This window comes from Eschrichtius robustus, chromosome 12, assembly GCF_028021215.1.
Source record: "Eschrichtius robustus isolate mEscRob2 chromosome 12, mEscRob2.pri, whole genome shotgun sequence".
Classification (NCBI taxonomy): domain Eukaryota; kingdom Metazoa; phylum Chordata; class Mammalia; order Artiodactyla; family Eschrichtiidae; genus Eschrichtius; species Eschrichtius robustus.
Window position 1 is genome coordinate 9,828,111 of NC_090835.1, and position 26,474 is coordinate 9,854,584.

At 40.9% G+C, this 26,474-nt stretch overlaps 1 protein-coding gene across 2 annotated transcripts in view; it reads right to left on the bottom strand.

Moving 5' to 3' along the window:
- GRM7 (glutamate metabotropic receptor 7) overlaps positions 1-13,879 on the bottom strand; it is a 796,163-nt gene extending 782,284 nt beyond the window's left edge. For both annotated transcript variants that reach the window (XM_068557650.1, XM_068557651.1), the window contains exon 1: positions 13,361-13,879. In XM_068557650.1, coding sequence (XP_068413751.1) covers positions 13,361-13,879 — 519 coding nt within the window. The remainder of the gene's footprint in view (positions 1-13,360) is intronic.
- Between the last annotated feature and the right edge of the window lie 12,595 nt (positions 13,880-26,474).

Genomic DNA, 26,474 nt, shown 5'->3' on the forward strand with positions numbered 1-26,474 from the left:
TGTCTTAGTTTTATCAGTGGAGGACAAACCAGGCTTCTATCACCAAGCCCCATTCCATACCAGGCAAACCAGTCCAAGACTTCTCTGACTGCTGCAGGAGAGTCTATGGAAGGGGCGCTCACTCCACTGTGATGCCTAAAATGCCTTTGCACAGAGCAAACATTCAATACATGCTGAGTGAATGAATGAGTGAACTGGTGTCATGAAACAGGCTTATTTGAGGGAAATTCCATTCAACAGGCTGGCATTCCTTCCTACCCATCTTAAGTGTTAAGCTTGCAATCAGACAGAAATTTAATTATAAAAAGTTAGACCTGAGGAAATTTTAGAAACTATCTACTCTCCAAAGGTATACAACTTTAATTCCGTGGTAAAAATCACTAGGAGTGATTTAGGAGTCAATCAGACCTGAGTCCAAATTCCACGTCTACCATATTTTAGTGAGCAAATAACTACTTCTGAGGCTCTGTTCCATGCATGCATTATGGGATATCATAATAATACATACATTAATTGTATGACTATCAGGGGATGAAATGACACAATCCATTTGCCATGGTCAGCTAAGTAATTTGCACCAAGTAAGCACTCAAGACATTAGCCAATATTAATAGCGGAGAGATGAAAACAAAACTCTGGGACTGACGCCTACCCTAGTGGCCCCAGTGGTCATAATGACTTTCTTCCATTCAGCCTGCTCTCTTCTCACTAAGACTAAGGAAGAGAAGATGAACAAATTAGGAATAACAATTTGAAAATGGTTTTATACTCCCTGAATGAATGGAATTATAATGATTCATGAGTTCTGCAGAAATATGATGAGACTTTAGATCTTTATGTTAGTTCTCTACAAAACCAATTTATGGCCCTAAGATGTGCCTTCCCACCCAGCCCCATCCCTACCAGGATCAAATATCATTGTAAATGGAAAAGTCAACAACACATAATCAACAAGCTAAGTTACAAGCCAGTGAAGTCTCGGAGGTTTGATAGAGAAAATTCAGATTTATCATTTTATGTAAAAATAAGATGATATGAAGAACTTAATCTAAAAAATATTACCTGGAGATCTATAATCTGTAATAGTGCTATAAAAAGTAAACAGCTAGAAATCTATTTAGATGGTTTTCCGTATAAGAAAGCGTTTTCTGTATAACTTTTAATGTACTATTGATGAGAACAATTCAACAAAATTCAAATAAATATCTGCAGATGTCCTACAAGAAGAAAAGCACAGAGTTAGATGCGACATAACTGGACTTCAGGATGAGTAAGACCCTATACTTGACCTCAATAAATTAACATTAAATACAGTGGATGAGTCATGTACAGAATGTCAGAATTCTAAAAGGCCAAGCTAAGTACCAAAAGGAACATGTGGGGATTCTTAAGAAGGAAATAAAATATTGGTTAGTTGATTACGAAAAGGCAGAAGGGAGTAGGTTCCCTTTGGCTAGTCTTTGAAGAGATCACTTCCTTTCCCTCCTAGTCCTGAGGCTAGGGTGGCATGGGCAATAGAGGAATATGGGGATTGAGAATCATTTCTACTCTCACCAGAGTGGCTGGAAGCAGATTTTCTTACCAGGATGTAGTAGTATGCTAATATTTAAGGGTTTTTGAGGTCAGACAGAAAGGGGTTTGAATACTCCGGCTCCATCTCTTGCTGTGGGTCAAGTTTCTTACCTTTCTTGCTGTGGGTCAAGTTTCTTACCTTTCCAACACCTCAGCGTCTTTATCTGAAAATTGGGGATGATGATAATGTCTCCTCCCTGAGTGTGGGAACTACATGATATAGTGCATACGCAGGGCTAAATTTGGTGCCTGGCACACAGAAAGTGCTCAGTACGGCGAGTGTAGGGACAATAAAGGCAAAGATGACGGAGGTAGTGCTGGTGTTGATTCTGCCCCCAGAACAGGCTCTGACTGGGAGAGAGTTAAAGCACCTTTGGGTTCATGAGGGTTTATATATAAGCAACGGTTGATCAATGTGAGCTGGTTGTCCAAATGATTATGTGCAACCTAAGAAAAAAATGGGCCTCAGATTTGATCAGCTACTTAATAATATTAGCAGTGGTAGTAGTCAAAGAAGCTAAATTTTATTAAGTGTTTACTATATGCCAAACAATGTGCTGAACGTTTTAAAAGGATTTACTCACTTATTACAACGAGGCTATACCTAGGTCCTGATAATGTTATTCGTCTCTTGCAGATGTTGACTGAGCCTCAGAGGGGTTACAAAAGCACCTAAGATCCCATTGTCAGTACATGACAGAAGTGAGTTCAAATCCAGCCTGTCTGACTTGTTCTTAATCATTAAGCTATGAAATTAAGCATGTTGCCCTTTGCCTGATTCTCCTTCTGAGGCCTGAATATTTCACGTAGCCCCCTGAGTGCAGAAGAGAGAAAATTCTCTCTCCTTGACCCCACTTGGCATCAATATCCAACTCCCCTTCTCAAAACGGGTTGCTTCAACGAGCAGCAATGAATGCCGGGTTGTGGACCAGTCACCTTGATGACTAAGAGTCAGACACTAGGGAAAGAAAATGCTCTGTGACAATCCTACCCTTGTACAGAAACAAGACAGAAATGGGGGGATGGGGCAGAAGATAATGGAATAAGGCATAGGAAAAATAGCACCTGGCATTGTGATAATAATAATAATAATAGTAGTAGTAGTAGTAGTAGTAGTAGTAGTAGTAGTAATAGACTTTACTATGCTCTAGGCATTGTATTAAGTGCTTGGTATAAGTGACTTCATTTTAACATTGAAAACAATTCTATGAGGATGAAATATTATTATCATCATTTTATAGACAGGAGTATTGAGGTTCAGGTAATCAGGTAAATTGCCCAAGCTCATATGGTTAGCAAGTGGAAAGCAGGGATTTGAACCAGCACCTGCACTCCTAACCATTATGCTATAACCATTATGCTGAAGACATAAGAATTCCAATGATCTTTCCCCATAACCCACTCCTGCACTCCAGACTTAAATAGTCCAAGATCAAGAGAGAGCAAGCTTGGAGTTGCCACTCTTCAGTGAGTTTCAATCATTTCAAAACAGTGTGTTTGCTCACAAGATGCAGTTCCTGTGATAATCTTCTTAACCAGGTATCAAGAAACAGGAAGCAAAGATTCAAGTAACAGTATGTTCCTACTTATGAGGATGGTGGGACAGCATAGTTGACATTGGGCTTAACTGTTCTGGAAAACGTGGTCCCAGTAGGCATACATGCTGGTACATTTTCTCCACCTACCAAATACAAAAGCAATATTTCATTTCCATGTTGCTCTTCATAGTTCCACCTTATTCGTGCCTGTCATTCATCCTCTGGCCTCTTCCTGTCTCCATTTCTGTACAGAAAGGTGCTAAGTCTCTGCTCTCGGATATGAAAAGGGTGTGTTAGGAGAGGGAGGCATGGTTCCTCAATGTCTTTTTTTTTTTTTTCATCTTAATTCTATTATGCCAAAACCACTGAACTTAATTAGAGTGAATACAGAATTACACAATTACCCTCTGTTCTATTCTTTAGATGTTATATTTTGATAAAATTTACTACATGCTGCTCTCCCCTTGAACACCAGATGAACACTAGAAATGGATGTGTGTTGATATAAAATCTGTTATAATTACAATTAAAGTATAGCTTACATAATGATAGTGTTAACATAAAATTATAGATGTGTAGAGACAACGTGGTCATGCATTTTTCAGTATAAGTACATGCTTAGACCAATATCTGTTAGCGGAATGAATATGGAAGAGCATTTTGGTTAAGCCACAAAGGCTGTTTAAGGACTTGCAGATAGCTAAGGGGAACTCAAAGACCAGTAAGATAATATTTCCCCTGCCATGTTTTCAATTGCAAAGTGAAGGGAAGATGTGAAAGTAAGTACCCCTATGGAAATTACAAGACAAGTACATTTTTTTCCTTGAATACCTGGGTAAATGTTTAAATTCTGATGTATATCCGTGATGCAAATTTTCAACTGAGTTTGATAAATCATAAAATAATAATTATACATATATGTATATAAAACTGCATGGAACTAGACAGTTCAGAATTACTTCTAATTAAAGAGGTACCCTATGACAACTAACTTAAACCTTACAAAATATGGTTCCAAGTATCCTATCAGAGTGAAAAGTAGGAGACTGAAAGGTTTATTCTAAATGTTTGTAGTCATGGTGCCTTAACTAAAACTACTGTGTCACAAATACTATTAAAATAATCGTGACATTTTATTCACTTTTGCTGCAAACAACAAAACAAACTATAGGTATTTTTTCATTTCAGGTAATTATTTTAGCTAATAGTTATTAAATGTTTTGAGAAGACAGAGTGCTAATTGCATTACTTCGTTTTATCTTTAAAATAGCGCTTCCATGTAATTATTCTTAATATCTCCATTTTATTACAATGTACCTCTAGTTTAGACCTTTCTTCAGAACTGCAGACTTGTGTATCCAGCTGTGTACTCAGCATCTCTACTTGGATGTCAAGAAAACATCTCAAATCTTATACCTCCGAAACTGGTCTTTAATCCCCCAAACACGCTCTACCCCAAACTTTTTCCATCTTAGGTGACAGTAACCACACCTTTCCAGTTCCCCAGGCCCTAAATCTCGAATTCACCCTTGACCCCCTCTTCCTTTCCATTCTCGCACTCAATCTACCACGAAATGCTGTCACAACCTTCCCAATGTGCCACTTCTGAGAATTACCAGCCACTAACAGCGTGGCGCAGGCCACCAACATAGACCTCGAGGATCCTGTAGTCGCCTCCCGAGATTCTCCTTGACTCCACTCTCTCCGCACATCCTCAAGACCACAGATAAGAGTTATGCTTTTCAAACAAGAGACAGTTCATGCCACACCTCGGCTAAAATCCTGTCCTTGGCTGCCTACATTTAGAGTAAAAGACACAATGCATGGTATGGCCTCCCAGGACTTACCCAATCCATCCCATCACATATCTTGACCTCAAGCCCTCCTGCTGCTTCTTCCTCCCCACTGACTAAGTCAGCCAGGGTGGCCTCCTTGATATTCCTCCAACCTGCCCGGCATATTTTTGCCTTAGAGTTTTGGCACTGGTTGTTCTTGCTCCCAGGGAGTGGTCTCCCCCTCATACGTTCTGACAACTCCCTCACTTCAAGTCTCTGCTCAAATGTCAACTTATAAAATCCACCCTGACTACCCTATGTAAAAACAGAACCTACCTGTACACTCCTCCAGCACTCCCAACCCAAGCCTCTTCAGTGAGCTTCACATCCTCTTCCTTAGCCCACAGCGCCCATCAACTTGTGACAAAGCACAGAATTTATTTATAACATCCGTTTCCACACGAGAGTGTAAGGAGAGAGAGCATGCAAGAAGGAACACGCAAGCAAAGGCTCTTGTCTAATTTATCCATTGATACGTCCAAGCATAGAGAACAGGAAGATGCTTGATAAATATTCCTGGAAAAGATAATAGATGAGGAAACTAGTAGTAAAGCTCAGAAAGTTTAAGTAACTTCCTCAAGGTTCTAGAGCTAGAAGAGGGTCACAGTAGAATTCACACTTGGGGATGTCTAACTTCAAATCTCTTAGCCTCTCTGCTATCTTAAGTCCATGCAATTCAGGATTTGTTTTAATCAGTGCCATGGAAATTCTCACTCCACTGAATACTATCACTAAAGTGTTCTCTGTCTAGATTTATATATATATTTTCCATTTAAACAAAGGAAACAGAAGAGGGGAATTCATCATGGGTTATTGTGGTACTTTTACAGCAATTTTAGCAATAATGACATTTAAGTAATAGTGATATTTAATGATAGCATAATAATAATAAAATAATAGCCCTTAAATGTATTGAACACGAATCGCATGCTAAACTCAGTGCTAAAATATTTCCACGTATATTTTGTGCAAAATCCTTATGAATATTCTATCAGATGAGCTTATGTGTAACTCCACCAGGCATACTTCTCTTATTCTGCTTTCAAAGACAAGGAAATTGATGAGAAGTGTGGTAACTGTTTGATCAAGATGAGACTGGTAGTAAGTTGTGAGTATGAATTTAAATTCAGGTCTAACTCCAGAATTTGATTCTTAATCCCTACATGAAAATTCTGATAATTCCTTTGGTAAGAGTATGTTTTCTCCTGGAAAACATCCCCCATTATGTCTGCCTGTGCTCATACCTTCAGAACACAGTCAAGTTTAAAACATGATAAAAATGTTTAAATAGTGTGCTTTAATAAACGGAAATATCTTCATCTAAACAATAACACAAAAAGGCACGCTGAGCCCTTTGAAGTGGCTTCGTTGCTATCTTCCATCCAGAACAAGAGAAGGAATCAACAGCTGCAGAGTAAAGAAAGCACAAAACCCAGAGATGGAGGATTCTGTAAATGACCAATTACAAGACTATTAAGCTGCACTTTCATAGCAAGAGGCAAAATATTCCATTAAACTGAAAATTCTTCTACCCTTCACTCCAGGGCCCACACGAACATTAATGTTGCATTTATTAGGATGTATTTCCTGTGCTCTATCAACTTGACTTTCAGCAACTGTATTAATACAGTCCTTTCGCTTTGCACATATATCTGAATGATGGATTCCATCACTGGAGTTTTGTAGAAAGAGTGGAGTGAATGAAATAAAGTTTGGGAAGAGCCATCATAACCCATAATGATGGTCACTGAATCAGGACAAGAAGAAACCTCTCTTCTCATTTATTTGAATGAAAATTCTACTATATATTTATTGCCTCTGTACAGGGCCATCTGTTGAATAATGGAAAACAAGCATCTTTCATTTGGAGGTAGGATTTGTGTGCTCAAGTTTCTACGGGCCTGCAGAATTTATCTTGTTTTAGAAATGAAATAAAATGTAATTTCTTACTGTAAGTAGATGTGGTTAAGCAACTGGCAACTTTGATGTCTTTAAATCTCTGCAGTTTCGGGGTAGGCAAATCTATAATTATTTCAAGCACTTCTTCATTGGTGTAACAATTGAGCAGTGTACATAGTGGTCAACAACCTGGGCATTGTCAGACGACTCTAAGTTTGAATCTAGACTTTGCCACTCACCAGCTGTGTGACTTTCAGCTATGAGAATCACTTTCTTCAGCTTTACAGTGTGGAATATTATATGTCCTTTGCAGAACTACTGTAAGAACTAAATGTATATGGGCACAGTGCCTCATAGCAAGGGCTCAAATTAGTACTGTGGTCACTACTAGTAGTATTGAAAAGAAATTAGAACTTCTATTCTCATAAAGTGAGATATGTGTCCCTTTATCATTGTAATTTCATATCATTTTACTTTTGACCTTATAATTTAATAACTTGATCCAAGAAACATCTAGTAGTAAATATAATTGAAAGAAGATTACTTGTCAAACATGAAATACTGTAGTATTAAGTGTGCTGGCACAATACTCTTCTCAGATAATTAACCTGTAAAAATATGTTATTGTCCTCTTTTTAATTAAGCACATTGAACATATATATTTACTGTGCCAATTGGCAAAAGGTCCATTAATTAATCAGTCTAATTATATGTTGCATAAATGTCTTCTAAACATAATCGCATATGTATTGTATTTGTTGGGAAAATGTGTTTGAGATTGTTCTTTTCTGCCTATTTAAAGTAAAAGAGGGTGAGAAGTAGAGTTAGGCTTAATGTACTTTGTACTCCATTATGCCATGAAAATGCTTCTGTGCCCTGGAGACAACAACAAAAGATTTGCTTTAATGACAAGAATCAAGTATCGTTCTAAAGCTTCCAGGTAGGAGGCCTATAGGTTGCAGTTTATATCAGAAGTATTTGCTCTCTCTCTCAACTGCATCTAGGTGGGAAAGATGTGGTCACAAATGCTTCAAGGTGATATAGTAAATGTTGGAAAGAGTGGGGGAGGAGGCAGAGTTTTGAATATCTCAAACCTGAGCTAGAAGGATTTTATTTAAAGAAAACAGCAGATATTATTTTTCACTCAAGGAATGCCAGTCAGCAAACCTGACATTAATGTAGGAAATTAGCTCTTTTAGCTATGGTGCTTTCAAATGCACATGGCTGAAAACAAATTCAAAATAGTCAAAGGAAATTTAAAAACAAAAACCAAACAACAACAACAACCTCAACAAACAAGTACTGGAAATTCAGGGACGCAGCCATATTCAGATACAGATGGATCTGGAAGTTTCAGAGTATCAGCAGGGTTGCAGCTCTCTCTCCATCGCTCAGCCCTGCTCACCTCTGCAAGACTGTATTTTACAGAAAGTCTCTTCTTGTGCTGGATGGTCACTGGGAGTCCCAGAGTCATATCTCCCCAGCTTAGAAATTCCAGAGAGAAAAGACAATTTTCCCATTTTTCTCTGAGAGAAAAGTCTTGGGGAGGAGTCTGGTAGACTTATCCGAGGTCAGATGCCTACCCACCTGCTTTACTGGAGTTCAGTCCCTGGGCGGCTCATCCCCGGGGCCTGTGAGGAGGCAGGATGTCATTACCTGGCAGTTCTCCAAGGAAAGCCTGCTGTTTTTGTAAGATGAAAGGGGAGAGGACATGGGTAATGAAACCTGTATCTGCTTCTGTAAAATCCACAGTTCTTACTCCCTGCCCCATGTCGATGACCATGCAGTAAGCTGACCCAGGAGGTCATTTTTCCCACAACAGTCTTTATATATATGACTAAGGAACACACTGGTAAAAGAATATGGGAGAAAGTCTGAGAAGTATGAGAGGTCAGCTAGACTGATATTAACTAAAAAAGCTGTGTGAAAATATCCTTAAAAAGTTGCCCCCAACTCACTGAAAGTCCAAAGTTGGAGCTGGAAATACAATGTCATGGAGTTTGGATAAGAACAGGTTTTCTCCAAGCTGAACTATAACACAGAGATTAGACACTTCTGGAAACTATACTTTTTCAAAGAAAAAACATCACATGAGAAAAATGAGGCCTAGAAAAATTAAATGACTTAAGGTAACATAGCTAATTAATGACAGGACTGAGACTATACTCTGTGTAATTGGCTACGGGTCTTTTAAATCCATGATACAACTTCTATATGTAACAAATTTGTTAAACCCTAAATGTTTATGAAATTCAAGTAATCCATTATCTTAATTATTCTAGAAGAGAAAACATCCAAAGACTTCTTAATTGTATGGGTATACATACATAAAATACACGTGGAGGTATCTTCAAATACAGTATGCGCCTGTCTCTATTCCTTCCCTCTCCGCTCTTGTAAAAAATGCCCCTTTAAAAATTGCCCACTCACCATCTGTTAGGTAAATTTGCTGAAACACAGTAAATGTGGAGACAGAAATTGTTATAGAGACTATTCCAAATGGCACTGACACCTGTATTTATGAAATTTTTAAAAGGGTAAGTTAGAGTTGTTCTTTTAAAAAAAATCCCACTATAGTAACACCACATCATCCTAGGTGCCCAGTTCTATCCAATTACATAAGATGGAGAAAGAGAGAGAGAGAGATAGAAACAGAGAGAGAGAGCGAGAAGAGAAAGAGAAAGAAGAAAGGAAGAAAACCAAGTAGTTATGTATAAAATGTTGCTCCCAAAGTTTGAGATTATACTCAAGCATCAATGAACAGAAGGAAAACACTTACAAATTTACAAATGTATTTCATTTATGGTACGAGGGACACAGGTTTAGATTTGCAACACGCTCCCACAAGGGTCAAATTGACCACTTTTTTCTATCTAGTTGCTCTTGAGAGAACAAAACAATTGAAACAGATGCCATTCAATTCCAAGTCTATAGCTTAGACCATGTCACTGCACATGAAATATTGTTCATTCAGAGTCAGCACACAGCAAGAGTAATTTATACTCTCAGAGTGTTTGCTCTCAAGTCAGTAGCAGAGAAGCCTTGAATAAAAACGTTCCCATTACGTTCCATTGTAATATATCTTACTTATAGCCCATGAAACAGTGGTCAGGGGAGATTTATTCTTTGGACACCATATTATATAATCTCTCCGCTTTCAGCCATCCCCCACTCTGTGATTATTTTTTAAATATGTTACTTGTAGTCAATATTAATTTACATTTAATCTTTCTTAGCATTAGGAGAGTATTATTTTGTACAGGCTCAGAAACAAATCTCCCGAAATTCCTCCCTGATGCTCCCTTCAGGCTGAAAATGCATTGCAGGGCGGCTGCAGTGACTTAATTCTAGTTGGCAGAGCCCTGGCCACGCACTAATTTCATTAGCCTCAAATTCCTGGATTTGAAAGATCCACTGAATATGATTCCTATCCTGTGACATGTCACTTACTAACCAATTCAGTGTGCATACAGAGGAGAGAAAGGACTTGCTCAGCTCTGGCCCACCGGCAGGCAGATGAGAATTCCGAGTCAGAGATACTGTTTACATCTGAGTGGTCATTCTTGCCCGGGTCCTCATTTTCAGGAAAGAGCTTCATTCCAGGCTTCGCTGGCAGCTGCAGCATTTGTTACATCCATTACTATCTCCTTATTCCCTTCCTGCCCCCCAGTGCTCAGCATCCCCCATGTAAGTCACTAAGTCTTCCTTCCCCCAGCCTAGAAGCTTACCTCACCATAAATTTTTATCTCAAATGATAGGTTTGGCACATTCCCCACAGCAACCCACAGGGACTGGGGAAAAGAAAACTCAAATCTCTGGAGAGCTAAGAATTCAACCATTTAGACGAGTTTCTTTTATACAGGACAGTCTTCATTGAGCTGAACCCTGCAATCCCAGAAAAGATTCACCTACCCGTTCTTTTCCTCTTTCCCTAAAGTGACAGTGACTGTGCCTTTGAACAATGGGTCTGTGTTCCACTCTTCTCTCTATTCATTTTGCAGGTTTACAGAGGCTGGGAAACTGGGGACTGGACTTACATGCCAGGAGCTTCTAAGATCACATGCAAAAATAAGGCTACTGGAAGAGATTGTTGGAATCTATCTCTGTAAATTTGAACATGGGCAGTGGTTAACCAGGACGCTCACACCAAGCTTATATCCAGCTTGCAGCACAGCTACAAGTTGGTGCATCCCTCCTACTACCAGCCTCTTCTCAATAAATGCAGGTGAAAACTGGGGGCTCTTTCCCCTCAGCTGTTCAATCCAACATGAATAGCTGCAATTTGCAAATTAGAGGAAAATGACAGTGTTTTCTCTCAATGGTTTTGGTCTCAACCCACACTGCTAATGCTGGCATTCAGTTCCTTTCCTTCCCAGCCCAGGGAACGGGGGAACTAAGCATAAGGCAAGCGTTTTCTTTTCTTGCAAGTGCCTCAGATCCACACACCAGAGAAGGAATCAGCTCGCCCTGGAATCTTTTTCAGCAAGCACAATCCTTCAGCCTAGTCTGCAAGCTCTATCTTGACTTTAAGATTTCACTGTTTTTTCGACAGGCAGGCCCATCTGCAGTACTGCCCAAGCTCCAAGTGAAGAGAGAAACAGGCACCAAAATAATTTAAAAAATGTCAAACAGCAAATGTGCCTTCAACCCCCGGAGCTCCAGTGAAAATACCGTGAGTTGCCCCTGTGGTTCTCAGGTGACCTCTGGCCTCATCCTCCCTGCAGCGCTGCCTCCTCAGGTTCTCTAGTTTAAGCTCAGAGGTAAAGGAAGTGCTTCTGGGTTTTGCTTACAACAACCCAGGCTCTTCCTGAAAGCATTACCTCAAAGTGAAGGCTGCCCGGAAGCACTTTTGGCTTTACAAACATCTAGAGATCTCCACGGTGGCATACTCAAGAGGTGCTAGGGATGGTCAGAGACTCAGAGGGACCATACCAGGCTGCAGCCTTAGACAGGCACCCCTCCTTCTGGCACAGACACAAACTTCATACTCCTGGGCGCTGATGTAGTGACAGCTTGAACCTCACAAGGAGTCCCTTCCAGAAACCCAACATGCTTCAGGACAGGCACTTGAGAGGGAGCCAACTCTTTAGATACGGGGAGCATAAGGGTCAGCCAGAACATCTGGAGAAGGGATTAACTGAGTTTGGGTACTACCAGGCAGGGAGAGAGCTGTGCATTAGGAAAGGATCACTTCAAGATAGAGATGAACAAAAAACTTGGAGGTAGGAGCAGAGAAGGAGAAGAGAGGCAGAAATTGAAAGGGAGAAAATAAAAAGAGAGAGAGAGAGAGAAAAAAAAAAAACAGCAGGGAGAAAGGGACACAAGGAGAGAGACACACAGGAAGAAAGACAGAGAAACAAGAAGAGTACCCATAGCCACGCAGACCCTGAAACTCAATTTCTTCATCCAAAAGCCATCCATTTATACCCAGGGCGGCACAGGAGCCGTGGGGCTGAGGCTGCGGGAGCAGGCGGCGGGAGAGCACTACGGTACAACCCGCCGCTCAGCTGGCCCGATCCGCCGTCCTCGCATCTTCCGCCGTCGCCCGCCTGCACACGGAGCAGGAGGACCGCCCGGCCTTGCTCAGCGCACCCTGCGGCCTCCCTCCAGGCGCCTTCTTGCCTGGCTCTGAGAAGCGTCCTCAAAGCCCAGGATTGGGGTTGGGGGGCTGCGTTCGGGAGGTTGTGGGAAAGGATGGGCAGGGTGGGTGCAGAGGAAGCGATTTTGTTCCGCAGTTAGCATGAGCTCATCTCTGGGCTCTCAACTGGCAGGAGTAGAAAGCTGATCGCCCGGCTCCTGCCAGTGGCCGGATCGCAAATGCAGTTTAGACGGTGCAAACAACTGCCCAGAGCAAATCACCTGGGGGTCACGTCTGCGGGTGGCATCTCCCCACCTGAGGACCGTCCCCACGCCTCTGCCCCATGCCCTCGCAGAGACAGGTTACAGCTCGGGAAATCCAACCCGAGCGAAATGGGCAATTAACATCCAAATGTAGGTGAAGACCTAGCCTTCGGTTTAAGAACTGCCTCCCTAAGCTCTTCTCGAAATTTTCCAAGGGAGCTGCAGCTTGCCGGGCGGCTTGGGGCAGGGAAGCTGGGGAGTTGAGAAATGCCTAGTTTCTAGGCGTCTTCTCATCTTTCATACTCCTTGCGCCTAACTGCCTCTCACAGGAGCCCGGCACTTTTACAAGCCTGTTTTTGAACCATATTTCACTCTAATGCAAACCCATTTAAATCATCGCTTTGTTTTTCGGAGATTGTTTCTTGTAAATGGGGCCATAAATCCATAATGTCAAGCCGGATGGAGGGGAGCGCGGACAGGCGAGAGATGGAAGGGAAATGAATCAAGCAGGGAAAGTACCTCCTCGGGTGAGGTAGGAGGGATTCGGCAGGATCTCCAGGGTGGAAATGAGCGAAGGCTGACCAGACCCCGCACCCCCGGAGTCCAAGCCAGCCTTCAGGATAAAGAGCGCGGGGAGCTACGGCGCGCTCTGCCCCGGAGGGAGCGCCCCCCTACCTGGAAAAGCCTCAGGATGTTGGCTACCATGATGGAGACCGAACTCCCCGAAGCCCCAATCACTCCAACTACTTTCTCCGGCTTGACGAAAACGGGAGGCTCGCCGTTGGTGCAGCGCACTTCGGAGGTGTCCTTCTGGATGAGCGCCTGGACGAAAGTGAGCGACTGTTCGAGCGCATAAGTGTCCCTGGAACAAGTGTCCAGGATCCGCGCTCCCAGCGTCACGTTGGGCAGCAGGTTGGGATCGCTGTTGATCTGGTCCAGGGCGTAGAGCATCGCTTCCAGCCTGTGGATCCCGTTCTCCCTCTTGATGTCGCCGCAGGGCACTCCGCTGGGACCCTTCGCGTGCACCGGGAACAGCCCCCCGAGGGTGACGTCCCCCTCGATCCGAATGGAGTGCGGGGCGTACATCTCCTGGCCGCGCGCCGCCGCCGCCAGCGCGCACAGGAGCACCTCCAGCACGCAGCAGGGGAACTTCATCAAAGTCAGGGCGCAGAGCAGCTTCCCCAGCTGGACCATGCTGCTCCCGCGGCTGCGGTGGTGGCGGCGGCACTGGAGGGGACGGTGGCGGGCTCGCCGGAGTCCTGGCCCCTTGGGGTGAGCTCCTCCGGGGAAGCCCAGGGTCTCCTGCGGGCGAGGAGGGTGGGGGCGCCCGGGGAAGGGCAGCCGGCGAGGGTGCGGGGTCCCGCGGCGCCTGCCAGCTTGGGGCGCCGTGCGCTCTCGGGTTCCCCGGCCGGCGCGCCGCACTCGCGCTCGCGCTCGCGCTCGGTGGCTTGCAGCTCGAGCTCTCCAACAGCCCAGCACTGGGGAGCGAGCGCGGATTGCTATCGCTTTAAATGGTCGTTCGGCTCCCTCTCCTCCTCCTCCCACTCCCTCCCACCCTTCCCAGCGCCCGCCCTCCCCACTGTTTTGCATCATCACGCAGGGAGGGGCTGCGTGCTGAGGTAAGGGGGGGGGGGGAATGGGTGGGCGGCTGTGGGGGGGGGGGAGTGCCTCCGATTGGGAGTTTCGAGGTCCCCAGGGAATCTGGGGATTGCAGGTTGCAGGCGAAGGCTGAGCTCCTGCTCCGGTCTCAGTGTAGAAGCCGCTCGCTCGCCCGCCTGCACCCACACGCACATTCTAGGCACAGGGTGGCATCAGCCCCGGACAGGGCGGTTCTATCTGGGGCTGACTGCTTCCAACCCTGAGGTCCGGAGCCGGGGCTGTCAGCTCCGGGAGAATGCGAGGTAGTCGGAAGGTGATGCCGCCAAGGATGAAGGGTAGTAGGGAGACCCCAGTCTCTACTGCTAATTCGTCTGTGCCAGTTTTTCCTAAGAAAAACACACATACACACAGGGGCCTGATTTATGACTTAAAGAACCTTTACGCAGAGACTTCTCCGGGGCCAGGCACTGGGTTAGCCTGTAGGGAAAGACGCCAACAAGAAATGCTGGGAATGGAAATGCATCTTTGGTCTTCAGGGGTTACTGTGGCCGGAGCCGGATGAAGTAACCCTGGTCTCCAGTAAATCTGTGGCGGATTCGCTCCTTTTCTTCCTTTCATCGCAAGAGATGGAACAACTGAGAACTCTGTAGAGCGCACTTTCTTCTCTGGCGCTGACAGGTGTAAGGCTCCCTACTACCCATTTCCAGAGACGCTTTTGGGCATGCTTTTGATGTCAGGTTTCCGCGGGCAGGAAATAGCAAGAAAGAGGTGACAGTAGGAGGAGCAGATAGAAATCTCCCCATCGATCGATCCAGTGATCCAGTATACCATTCTTTTTTTTTTTTCTGGCTGAAGATTTGGGGGGTTGGGGAGTGGAATCAGGATGCCAGAGCAGGTTGTAGTGCAGTTAGGAAGCTGTTTTTCAAAGGTGTCCCCTCCTGCAGGTCCAGCCCAAACTTGCCCCATTAAAGCAACAAGTGGCCCTAGTTCCTACATAAGGAAGGGCAATGTATCTGTCCTTGGTACCCAAGTGTACTCCTATGGTGATCTCTACTCTTGCTGAGACTTTCTGTTGGAGTGCAGCAAAACTATCTTATACAGAATTGAGGGTGGAGAGAAAACCAAAAACAAGACTATACTTTCTGTTGTAATTTTAGTGTACTAAAGAAAAATGTCCTTGCACATAAACAAAACAACACACACACATCTAAAAAGTCAGCAGTTGGGTAGTTGTTTGTCTCTTCCACCAACCACCTGTATGACCTTGGCACTTCTGTTCCTGTGCCTGGGTTTTACTTTCCCCATCTGTAAAATGATGAAATTGAATTGTATGTTTTACAGGTTAACTTTTAACTTTCAAATCCTCTGTTGAAATGGGCCATGCACCTTTGGCCATGGTGTTCTTTTTAGACCAATATCCTTTGCTGCTTTATGTGTAGGGCACCCGTTTTTTGATACCCAAACAACACTTCAAACATTTCCTGGTACAGAGGATTTTTTTTTTTTTTTCTTGTTGACCGCCTATTTATCTTCCTTCTAGGGAGAGTCCAGTCCATCATTTTCTTTTCAGACATGCCCCTCCTCCAGGTTTCAATACTTAAGGTTTGAGGAGGAAAAAAACCTTCTGGCTACAGTGTTCAAGGAAGGGAATAGAGGCTAACAAGAGTTATGCAGGGCTAATCCCTGGACTTCTGCTGGAGTAACGAGGGTGATGACATAGGGTTACCACTGTCCAGTAGACGATCCGTGCCGGAGTTAAAAGAAAAAGGTGCCTCCTTCCTCTAAATGCTTTATGTATATCTTTTGGACAATGTTACACTATTTGATTTTGTAAAAACATACCATTTTACTGCCATCTTCAAGAAAAGTGATGTAAAAAATATACGAATCTACCCCTGTATACAATGTGATCATCAATCACTCATAGATGTGATGCCCTGCTATATAAGTGCACACCTTGTACAACCTTATGCTGTGATGGGCCCGCCCCTTCCAGCCAGCCCTGGAGCTGCGAGGGTATAAGCCTGTAGCTGTGCCAGAAGCTCCCACATAAACAGGGAAATATTTGAATCCCATAATGAGAGATACCAGAGAGGAGAAAAAGGAAGAGAGAAAAAGGGGTGGGGAAGAAAGAAAGGGACCTGGTTAAAACATGTGAACTCCTGGATCCACATGTGCCTGAAAGATTGCCTCTGTTTTCTGGCTTTTTTTTTCAATTATATAGTATTTTATTTCTGTTGTTTGAAGTCAAAATATCCTCTTGTAACTCACCTGTTCTGCTATTCAATACATTGGATCAAAAAGGCTGGAACAAGTGAAATAGATATCCTGTTAAGGCAGCATTAGCTAATTTGGAAAGGGGGAAAGAAGCAAAGCAATAGAAAGGCATCCTTGGGAACACAAATACTGTGATCCTAGTATTTAGGCATCAGTACCTCAGGCTATATTTGATAGAGACTGTATCCTTATTTAGTTTTTAACTTAAGGCTATTTATTAGGCACTTGGTGCCAAAAAATATATTTGAAGAGCTGTGTTACAAGTAATAACACTTGATTTTTCACCTGCCCATGTGAAGATCTATGTTCTCCTCTTCCACTTCCAGTTCACATCTTGCAATTGCTCAACAAATAGTTCTTGGCTGACTGTTGAATGTTGCCTTATTCTGTGTTCTCTCTTTGCTCTGCTCATTCTCCCCAAACATCTGGCAGCAATCATTATCTTCTTTTTGTTGCAGTCATCTGTGTGCATGTTTTATTTCCCTTGCTAAGCTGGAAGATCCTTGAGGGTAAGGGGCTAGGTATTATTTATCTTTTTATCCCGGACAATGTTCAGAATGGTGTATTGTACCTAAGAAGCACTCATGTGTTGAATGAATCAGAACTGGTTTGCTATTCCCCACTGCCTTTATTTCACAGTGACAGAAACATAAAGTGGGCAGAGCAGAAACGATGGCAAATAAATTGTTGTCCTCTTAGTCACAGAATGCAGTTTCTAGAACTTAAAGAATAATTAGTAGATTTTGAAATAATTTTGTTTTACAAAAATTGCATAAGATTGAAATACTCTAACCTTAAAGCTCTCGATCAACTCTAAAGGAAGGCTTTAATTGGCTCTTCCTGAGTCAAGTGTTTATTCCTGGGCCGAAAACTGGGGCCACTGTCATAATAGAAAGTGTGATTTGTTACCAGAGAAAGAGGTAAGTGACGCTGGGCTTGCAAGATATTTATATCTTCAGCCAGAGTGCACAGGATCTGGAACTTAATAGGTGACGCAGTATTTGTTTGTTTGGTTGAGATTATGTGAATGAAAAATCTTTGTGTAAGAGTGATTAATCTAAAACTTGGCCAGTCATTGTCCTAGTGTCATATTAAATTGGAGGAGAATCTAGCTTTAGGCACAAAGATCATAAATATGAAATGTGTTCCCAGGCTTGGTTCTGTGTAGTCAGTAATCTATCCTCACCCAGGCATTAATAAAAATGAAAGTTAAGGACTCAGTCCTAACTTATATGCTTAGCATTGTATTTTGTTAACAATCTCAGTTTTATTTTCTTTGTTATCCCCTGTCCATCATCTTCTGCAGAAAATAATGTCTCCACTTTCAATTCCCTGTCTATTTAAATCCAATTTGTAATTTATAAAGTTGTCCTCCTTAAGGGCTGCTGCTTCTGCCAGAGTAATGTACTCTGGCTATTATTATACTCTTCCACCTTTCATGTAGGTCTCCATCCATAGGTTTTGTTTTCATAGCTTTTTTTTTTTTTTTAACACAATCTTACATTTGTATTGCTTTACTGGGTCAAGGTCACTTTTTTCTTGGGGGGGCGGCAGAGAGAGAGAGAGAGGAAGAGAAAAAAATTCTCTCTCATCTGTTGTACTTTCCTGTCATATTTACTTGTAGTAGATATCTTGTGTCTGTTAATCCATCTATTTCCTGATTCCATCTTTTTAAGGAGCTCTGATTTTGTACATTCCCTAAGTTGGTAGGGGCGGGAATGTTCCTGATGTTCCTTTGGTAACATCATGGGCTAGCTATTCCTCTGGGAAAGAACCCCTCTCAGTCTGTAAGAGTTGAGATGGAGCTGTTAACCTGAATACCTCACCTATCCAAACTCAGATGTGGGCACACATCTAGTGTTGGCAAAATTGAGCCCTCCTTTCCTCCTGCTGAGGCTGAAGAGTTCAAGGATAGGTAAAGGACCTCAGATGTTATGTACTGATACTAGCGTAAGGCAGATCTATTCCTCTTGACCTCTTATCTAGGAAGACAGAAATGGGGGCTTCCAGTAGCTGTCTTTTCTATCACATGGATAAAGCTCAACTGAGAATAAAATCAACCCACGTAGAGAAGCAGATCAAATATACAGAGAGAAAAGGAGAGCCCTGATGAGTCATCTGAGACTCTGGATCTGGCAATGGCTGAAGCTGTATTTGCCTTGGAACATTCCACTTGGTCCCCAATATATTCCATCCCTTGCTTAAGCTAGTGATTCATTTCAGTTGAGTCTCTCAAAACTGAGGATACTAATTTAGATTGTTATTGCTTAAAGATAAGCAGATAATTTTTAAAAACGCCTCCTGATTCTTAGATTCCTGTGAGAATGAACTACAGAAAGTTTAAAACTCTATGACATGGAGTGTGGTAGTAGTCTTAGAGTCACCTCTTAACATGAATCCAGACCTTGAGCATATGATATAAAGCTCCAAATGACAGTGGCTGCAAATGACCAGTTGAGTGGGAAGTAAGATTAAAACTTAAGAAGGCTGGAGTATAACTGTGAGTTTTTAAATTGTCTTAAAATCACAACAATTTATGTTTATCTCATGATAAGACGAAAACAGGAAAACAATGATCCGAAGTCTACAGGATTCAACAAAAGCAATAAAAAGAGAGAAGTTTACAGCAATACAAATCTACCTCAGGAAACAAGAAAAATCTCAAATGAACAACCAAACCTTACAAATAAAGGAACCAGAAAAAGAACAAAGTCCAAAGTTAGTAGAAGGAAAGAAATAAGACCAGAGCAGAAATAAATGAAATAAAGACTAAAAAAAATTTAGAAAGGATAAATAAAATTAAGAGCTGGTTCTCTGAAAAGATAAAATTGATAAACCTTTAGCCAGAAGCATCAAGAAAAAAAAGAGAGGACCCAAATAAATAAGAAATGAAAGACGAGAAGTTACAACCAACACCACAGAAATACAAAGAATCATAAGAGATTACTACAAACAATTAAACACCAATAAACTGGACATCCTAGAAAGAAGACATGGACAAATTTCTAGAAATGTTACAATCTCTTAAGACTGAATCAGGACTAGAAAATATGAACAGACCTATCACCAGTAATGAAATTGAATAAGTAATAAAACACTCCCAACAAAAGTCCAGGACCAGACAGTTTCCCAGGTGAATCCTATCAAACATTTAGAGAAGAGTTAACACCTACCCTTCTCAAACTATTCCAAAAAATTACAGAAGGAGAAACACTCTGAACTCATTCTATGAGGCCAGCATCACCCTGGTACTAAAACCAGTCAAAGACACTACAAAAAAAAGAAAATTACAGGCCAGTATCACCAATGGACATAGATGCAAAATTCCTCAACAAATTATTAGCAAATCGAATTCAACAATACATTAAAAGCATCATACACTATAATCAAGTGGGATTTATCCCAGGGATGCAAGGATGGTTCAGTAACAGTAAATCAATCAATGAGATAAACCACATTAACAACTTGAATACTAAAAATCATATGATCATGTAGTGTAGGTTTTTGTATTGTGTGTTAGACATATAGGGTGTGATAGTTCACCTATCTAAAGCTGGTAGTAAATCTAAAGTAGTAGAGTTTCCTTCATCTTTTAGAAGAATAACACCCTGCTTACTTATGGGCCATGGACGCATTTGAACCTACTCACTGAACCTCACAGATTTCCTGAATCAACCATGATGTGAGGTTTATTCTGTTTCATTGAACATCTACTGTCTATTAGGCACTAGCATGGGCAGTTTACATGCAGTGAGTCAATCTGTGTGAAACCTATAAAAGATTTACTATTTTTATTATTATCCTAATTTTAGACAAGAAATTATTATAATAGCTAACACTTATCTGGAACTTACTATGCCCCAGGTACTGCTTGAATGGTTTACACATGTTGATTTATTTAATCCTCATAATAAACTAAGGATTTGTCTCATCCCCAACACATAAAAGGCAGGTATTATTATTCATCACCCCTATTTTTCAGATGAAGAAATTGAGGTACAGTGTTTTTAAGAGACTTGCCAAGGACATAAAGCTAGGAAGCACCAGAGCTCAATTTGAAGTCAGGAACTCTATCTTCAAAGTCTATGTTTCAACCCCTCTGCCACCTAGCTCTTGGGTACAGAAACAGAGCTCATATCCATGTCTAAGCTCAGTAACAACACTTTTAACTATTGTACTCTGTTGTCCGTCTATGTATTAGACACTAATCCCTATCAGCAGTGTTTCCAGAACTATTCCTCTTGGATGAACCACGTTCTGGGTATGTCCAGTGAACCACTGAACATAAAATGTCTAAATTATTGGAAAGTTCTCTCTGGGGAATGTATTAGTATGTCTTACGAGACCATCTACCATGCTTAATACCACTAATCGAATTAAATTGGACTTTAGACCATCTATCATTTTTTAATATTCACATCTCATTTAATATTCAAACAATATTCCTTAGGGTAATTACTCATATTCTTTGCATATCTTGATTCTTTGTGATGTGGGCCCATTTCTCATGATCATATCTGCTTTGAAATTATTTAACGTAAGTTGATGCTAGTATCTTCCCCATGCAAGTTATTTATCTTACAATGATTTAAAAAATTTTTTTTTTCATTGTGTTGTGAATTCACAGCATTTAAAAAATTTATTTATTTTTTATTTTATTTATTTTTGACTGTGTTGAGTCGTCGTTGCTGTGTGCCGACTTTCTCTAGTTATGGCAAGCAGGGGCTACTCTCCATTGCAGTGTGCTGGCTTCTCACTGCGGTGGCTTCTTTTGTTGTGGAGCACGGGCTCTACGCGTGCAGGCTTCAGTAGTTGTGGCTCGTGGGCTCTAGAGCGCAGGCTCAGTAGTTGTGGCACACGGGCTTAGTTTCTCCGGGGCATGTGGGATCTTCCTGGACCAGGGATCGAACCCGTGTCTCCTGCATTGGCAGGCGGATTCTTAACCACTGCGCCACCAGGGAAGTCCCTATCCTATAATGATTTTGATTCTTCAGTTCCTCAACCCTGCACCCCATTAAAATAATATCAGAAGTGGGATCAAGTCTCATTTCTGTGGGGAGAAGGTAGCAGGTAAGCTCTTGTAGACATTCATTCAGTCAATCAATCTCAGTTGAGGACTCCTGCTTCTAGCCATGATGGAGTAATTGGCCCCAGAATTTTCCTCTCAAAGCTAATCATTAGAAAGTTAGAATAACTTAAACAACCCTTTTAAAACACTGGGCAGCTAGGAGCTCAGAACTGTGTTCCCCAAAGGAGGGGAACGAATGAGGCAAGCGCTATGAATGTTCCTGCCTGGTGCCACTTTTCAGACCCAAGCTGAGCATGGTCAGTGGGCTAATTTGAGAAAACAGAGATCAGAGTTCAGGGAGACTCAGGAAGCTGCAACTTGCAGGCAAGAGTACAAGATAGACAGGAGGTACACAGAGAAAGAGGGCTAGAAATATGTATGGGAGTCCCTTGAATTTTGGCTCAACACGAAACTGGGAAAACATAGGATGAGGATCTGGGACCCTAGGAAAATAACAACTATTAGGGAACTGTAACAGAGCTCACACAGCACTGGGAGACATTGAAGTGCTAACCCTCTGGACGGGAGAAATCTTTCTGAATACTCGGGCAAACTAGTAGAGACCCAGAAAGGTTACACTTTAATAGCAGGGCTAAATACCCACTGTAAAAAGTCTTAAAAACCAACCTTGAAAGGATCTAGGTGACCTACAAGTAACCTAACGTCTGCTAAAACAAGATTCAATGCTTTTTAAAGGAAGACAGTGAAATGAAGACACAATCACATTACTTTCAACTGTACAGAATCCAATAAAAATTATAAGGCATGTGAAAAGGCAGGAGAAAAACTAGTCAATAAAAACAGATCTAGAAATGAGAGATTTTAGAATAGCACAAATACAAAAAAACCAGTGTGACAGAATTCTAAAATAGCCCCCATAATTATACAGTGAATGGGATTTTGCAGGTGTAATTGAGGTTATTAATCGGTTGGCTTTGAGAGAGATTCTCCAGGTGAGCCTAACCTAATCACGGAAGTCCTTAAAATAAGACTTTTCTTTGGCTGGTCACAAAAGAGTATGTCAGGGAGATCCTAAGTGTGAGAAGGATTCAACATGAAGGAGGTTCTCTATTGCTGAGAGGGAAGGAGCCATCTTGAAGGGTCTGAGAGTGGCCCTAGCAGCTGTCTGGCCCCTGGATAATGGCAAGAGAAGACAGGGACATCGTCCCTACAGTTGTAAGTAACTGATTCTACTGATAAGCTAAATAAGCTTGGACATGGATTTTTCCCAGAGCTTCCAGATAACAGCTCAGCCTGGCTGACACCTTGACTTCAGTTCTGTAAGAAGAGCCTCAGGAGAGATCCCAGCCAAGCCGCCCATACTTGAGTACCTAAAGATCTGTGAGATAAATGAGTATTATTTTAAGTCACTAAATGCGTGGTAGTTTGTGTCACAGCAATAGGAATTAAATATAAACAGCTAGTGTAAATATGTTCAAGAATTTGAGGGAAACATGAACCCAATGAGGAGAGAAGTGAAAAATATAAAAATAAATGGAATGTCTAGAGCTGAAAAATACAGTTTGAAATTCACTGCATCTGTGTAACAGCAGTTGCACACTGCAGAAGACAAACTTGAACACTGTTCAAGATAGACCATATATTGTTCCATAAACAAGTTTCAATACACTTAAAATTATTGAACTCATTCTGATAACAATGGTATTAACTTGAAAATCAATAACAAAATATCTAGAAAATCCCCTAATATTTGATATTTAAACACACTTAACTCACAATTTTTTTAAAAATCCAGATAAATTAGAATATATTTTTAATGACTGATAACAATAACAGCCTGTCAAAATCTGTTGACTGTAGCTAAAGCAGTTCTTAGGGAGAGATATATAGCTTAAAGCCATATAGTAGAAAAGAAAATATACATTTAATTCAATCATCTAAACTTTGCATTTGAAACTAAAAAAGTAAAATAAATTAAACTCACTGTAAGTAAAAAGAAAGAATAAAAAGTATAAATCAATAAAATAGAAAAGAGCAAAAAGAGATAAAAACCAATAATACCAAAAGCTGTTCCATGTAAAGACCAGTAAAACTGAAAATGTCTAAGCTGGACAGATTAAGAAAAAAAGAAAGAAGAGAGAAATGACCAATATAAAAAGAAAAAGCATCACTCTAGACCCTAGACTCATGGAAAGGAAAATAAGGAAATGCCATGAAAATTTTTATATCAAAAAATTGATAACTAAGTGAAATGGACAAATTCATTGAAAGGCACAACTTACCAAAATTGACTCAAAAAGAAAGAAAAAAATCTAAAAGCTTTATGTTTGTTAAATTTCCTTTACAGTGAAAAACCTTCCCATGCCTGGGGCTGGTGGTGGGAATGGGGATAAACTGGAAATGGGCATGAGAGATCTTATTAGGGTAATAAAAATATTCTAAAACTGATTCATGTTGATGGTTGTATAATTTGGTAGTTACTAAAAATGACTAAATTGTATCCTTGAAATTAGTGGATTTTATAAGTAAAATTCATCTCAACAAAGCTGTTTGAATAAGATAAACAAAGTAACTATAAAAAATCCTTCCCACAAAGAAAATTCTAGGTCCAGATGGCTTTCCTTGGTGAATGTGATCAACAATTTAAGGAAAAATGTCAATCTTACACAGACTCTTTCAGAAAATAGGGGAGAAGGAAGCAGAAATGGTGAAAATTGCACAAAACATATATTTTACAAAGAACTTGTACATAAGGAAGATTATATAATACACACACATAAAGAAAAAGTATATGTTCACTAAAGAAGATACACAAAAGGCAGTAGGCACATGAAAAGATGTTCAGCACCATTAGTTTTCAGGGATAAGCAAATTAAAACCAAAATGAGATCCCACTACCTATTACAAAGGTTAAAATGAAAAAGACTGACCATTTTGAGTGTCAGAAAGGATACAGCAGAACTAGTACTTTTATACCCTGTTAGTCAGAATGCAAAATGGTGCAACCACTTTAGAAAATTCTTTCTCAGTCTCTCATAAAGGTAAACATACACTTACCATTCAACCCAACATTTCCACTTCTACCCAAGGAAATAACAATATATGTCCACAGGTATTTCTGTATAAATGTTTATAGTGGTGTTATTCAAAATAACTATAAAATGGAAACAACCCAAATGCCCATCAAAAGGATAAATACATGTGGTATATCCATACAATGGAATACTACTCAGCTATAAAAGGGAACAACTAATATACAGTAAACAGATATATCTCAAAATGTTATAGGAAGTAAAAGAAGAAAAACAAAAGAGAGGGTATGCAATATGACATCTTCTGTATGAAATTCTAGAAAAGTCAAAATTAATATGTAGTGAGGGGCTTCCCTGGTGGTGCAGTGGTTGAGAATCTGCCTGCCAATGCAGGGGACACGGGTTCGAGCCCTCGTCTGGGAAAATCCCACATGCCGCGGAGCAACTGGGCCCATGAGCCACAACTACTGAGCCTGCGCGTCTGGAGCCTGTGCTTCGCAACAAGAGAGGCCGCAATAGTGAGAGGCCCGCGCACCGCGATGAAGAGTGGCCCCCGCTCACCGCAACTACAGAAAGCCCTCGCACAGAAACGAAGACTCAACACAGCCAAAAATAAATAAATAAATAAATAAATAAATTTATTAAAAAAAAAAAAAGGTAGTGAGAGCAGATCAGCCTGGGTCTGAGAACAGGGGATGGATTGAGTAAACAGGGGTATAAGGTACCTTTCCAGGGTGATGGAAATGTTATGTATCTAATTTGTGGTGGTTTTTAGTATATAAAGTTTTATGCTTAGTTTATATTTTATAAACTCATCAATCATATGTTTAATATGTGTATAATTTTGTTTATGTAAACTATACCGCAATAAAGTTTATATATAAGGTTAAGATCCCATTATCTGGGCAAATTATTCAACTCATCCATTTTTATTATCTATAAACTGAAGAGTTTTTTTTTTTGGCTCTCTGAGATTTAACATTTCTTTCAGCTCTAATTATATGCCATGATTTTTATATAATTTTTGATAAAATAACTTGCATGATGCCGCCTCATGAACTTTTACTTATATTTATGTTGCTTCTTGTAAAACATTATATTTATATTTATATTTATATATATTATATTATATATATTTATATTTCCCTATAAATCCAACAGTGATTAATATTATAACTAACACTTTAAAAAAGGAATTGATAAAAGTGCTTTAGAAACCTCTTTCGAATACTGATAATGTCTTACTTAGGATGTTAAGACCATACCTGTCTTGCTCCTACTTCGGGTCCACTCTTAGAAATCTCTGAATATAAAATGCGGAGGTATCCCATGATATTATCCACAATAGTCTTCTCTAAGCCAGATTTGTCACAGTGATGTCAGCCTTCTTCACATCCTGTCACACTTCAGCAGTTATAAAGATTGGTTCCTTGTGATTTTTCGGTAAATCTCCCTTTCTGAGGCTTGTTCATCCTCGTGTTCTTACCTATAGGACAAGGTTCCAAGTCCATGGGATGGTAAGTCTGCATTACCTAGTTATTCCAGTCAGGAAAGATAAATGGAGAGATGGCCAATCTATAAAAGCTAACCTGATAGAGTCAAACATAGTTAAGAACCTGGTTATTTATTTCTAGAGCAGCTCAAAATTGTGATACGTCTGCTAAGAGTTGGGACACTTCTGACTCAATCATAACTCAAAGGATTCTTTAGGGACTCTATGAAATCAAGATTAAATTAAGACAAGTTAAAACAACTTTAGAGGGCTGACAGAAATGTTCTACATCTTGATAGGGATAGTGGTTACATGGATAAATATATCTGTCAAAAGTCATGGATTCACACACGTAAAATG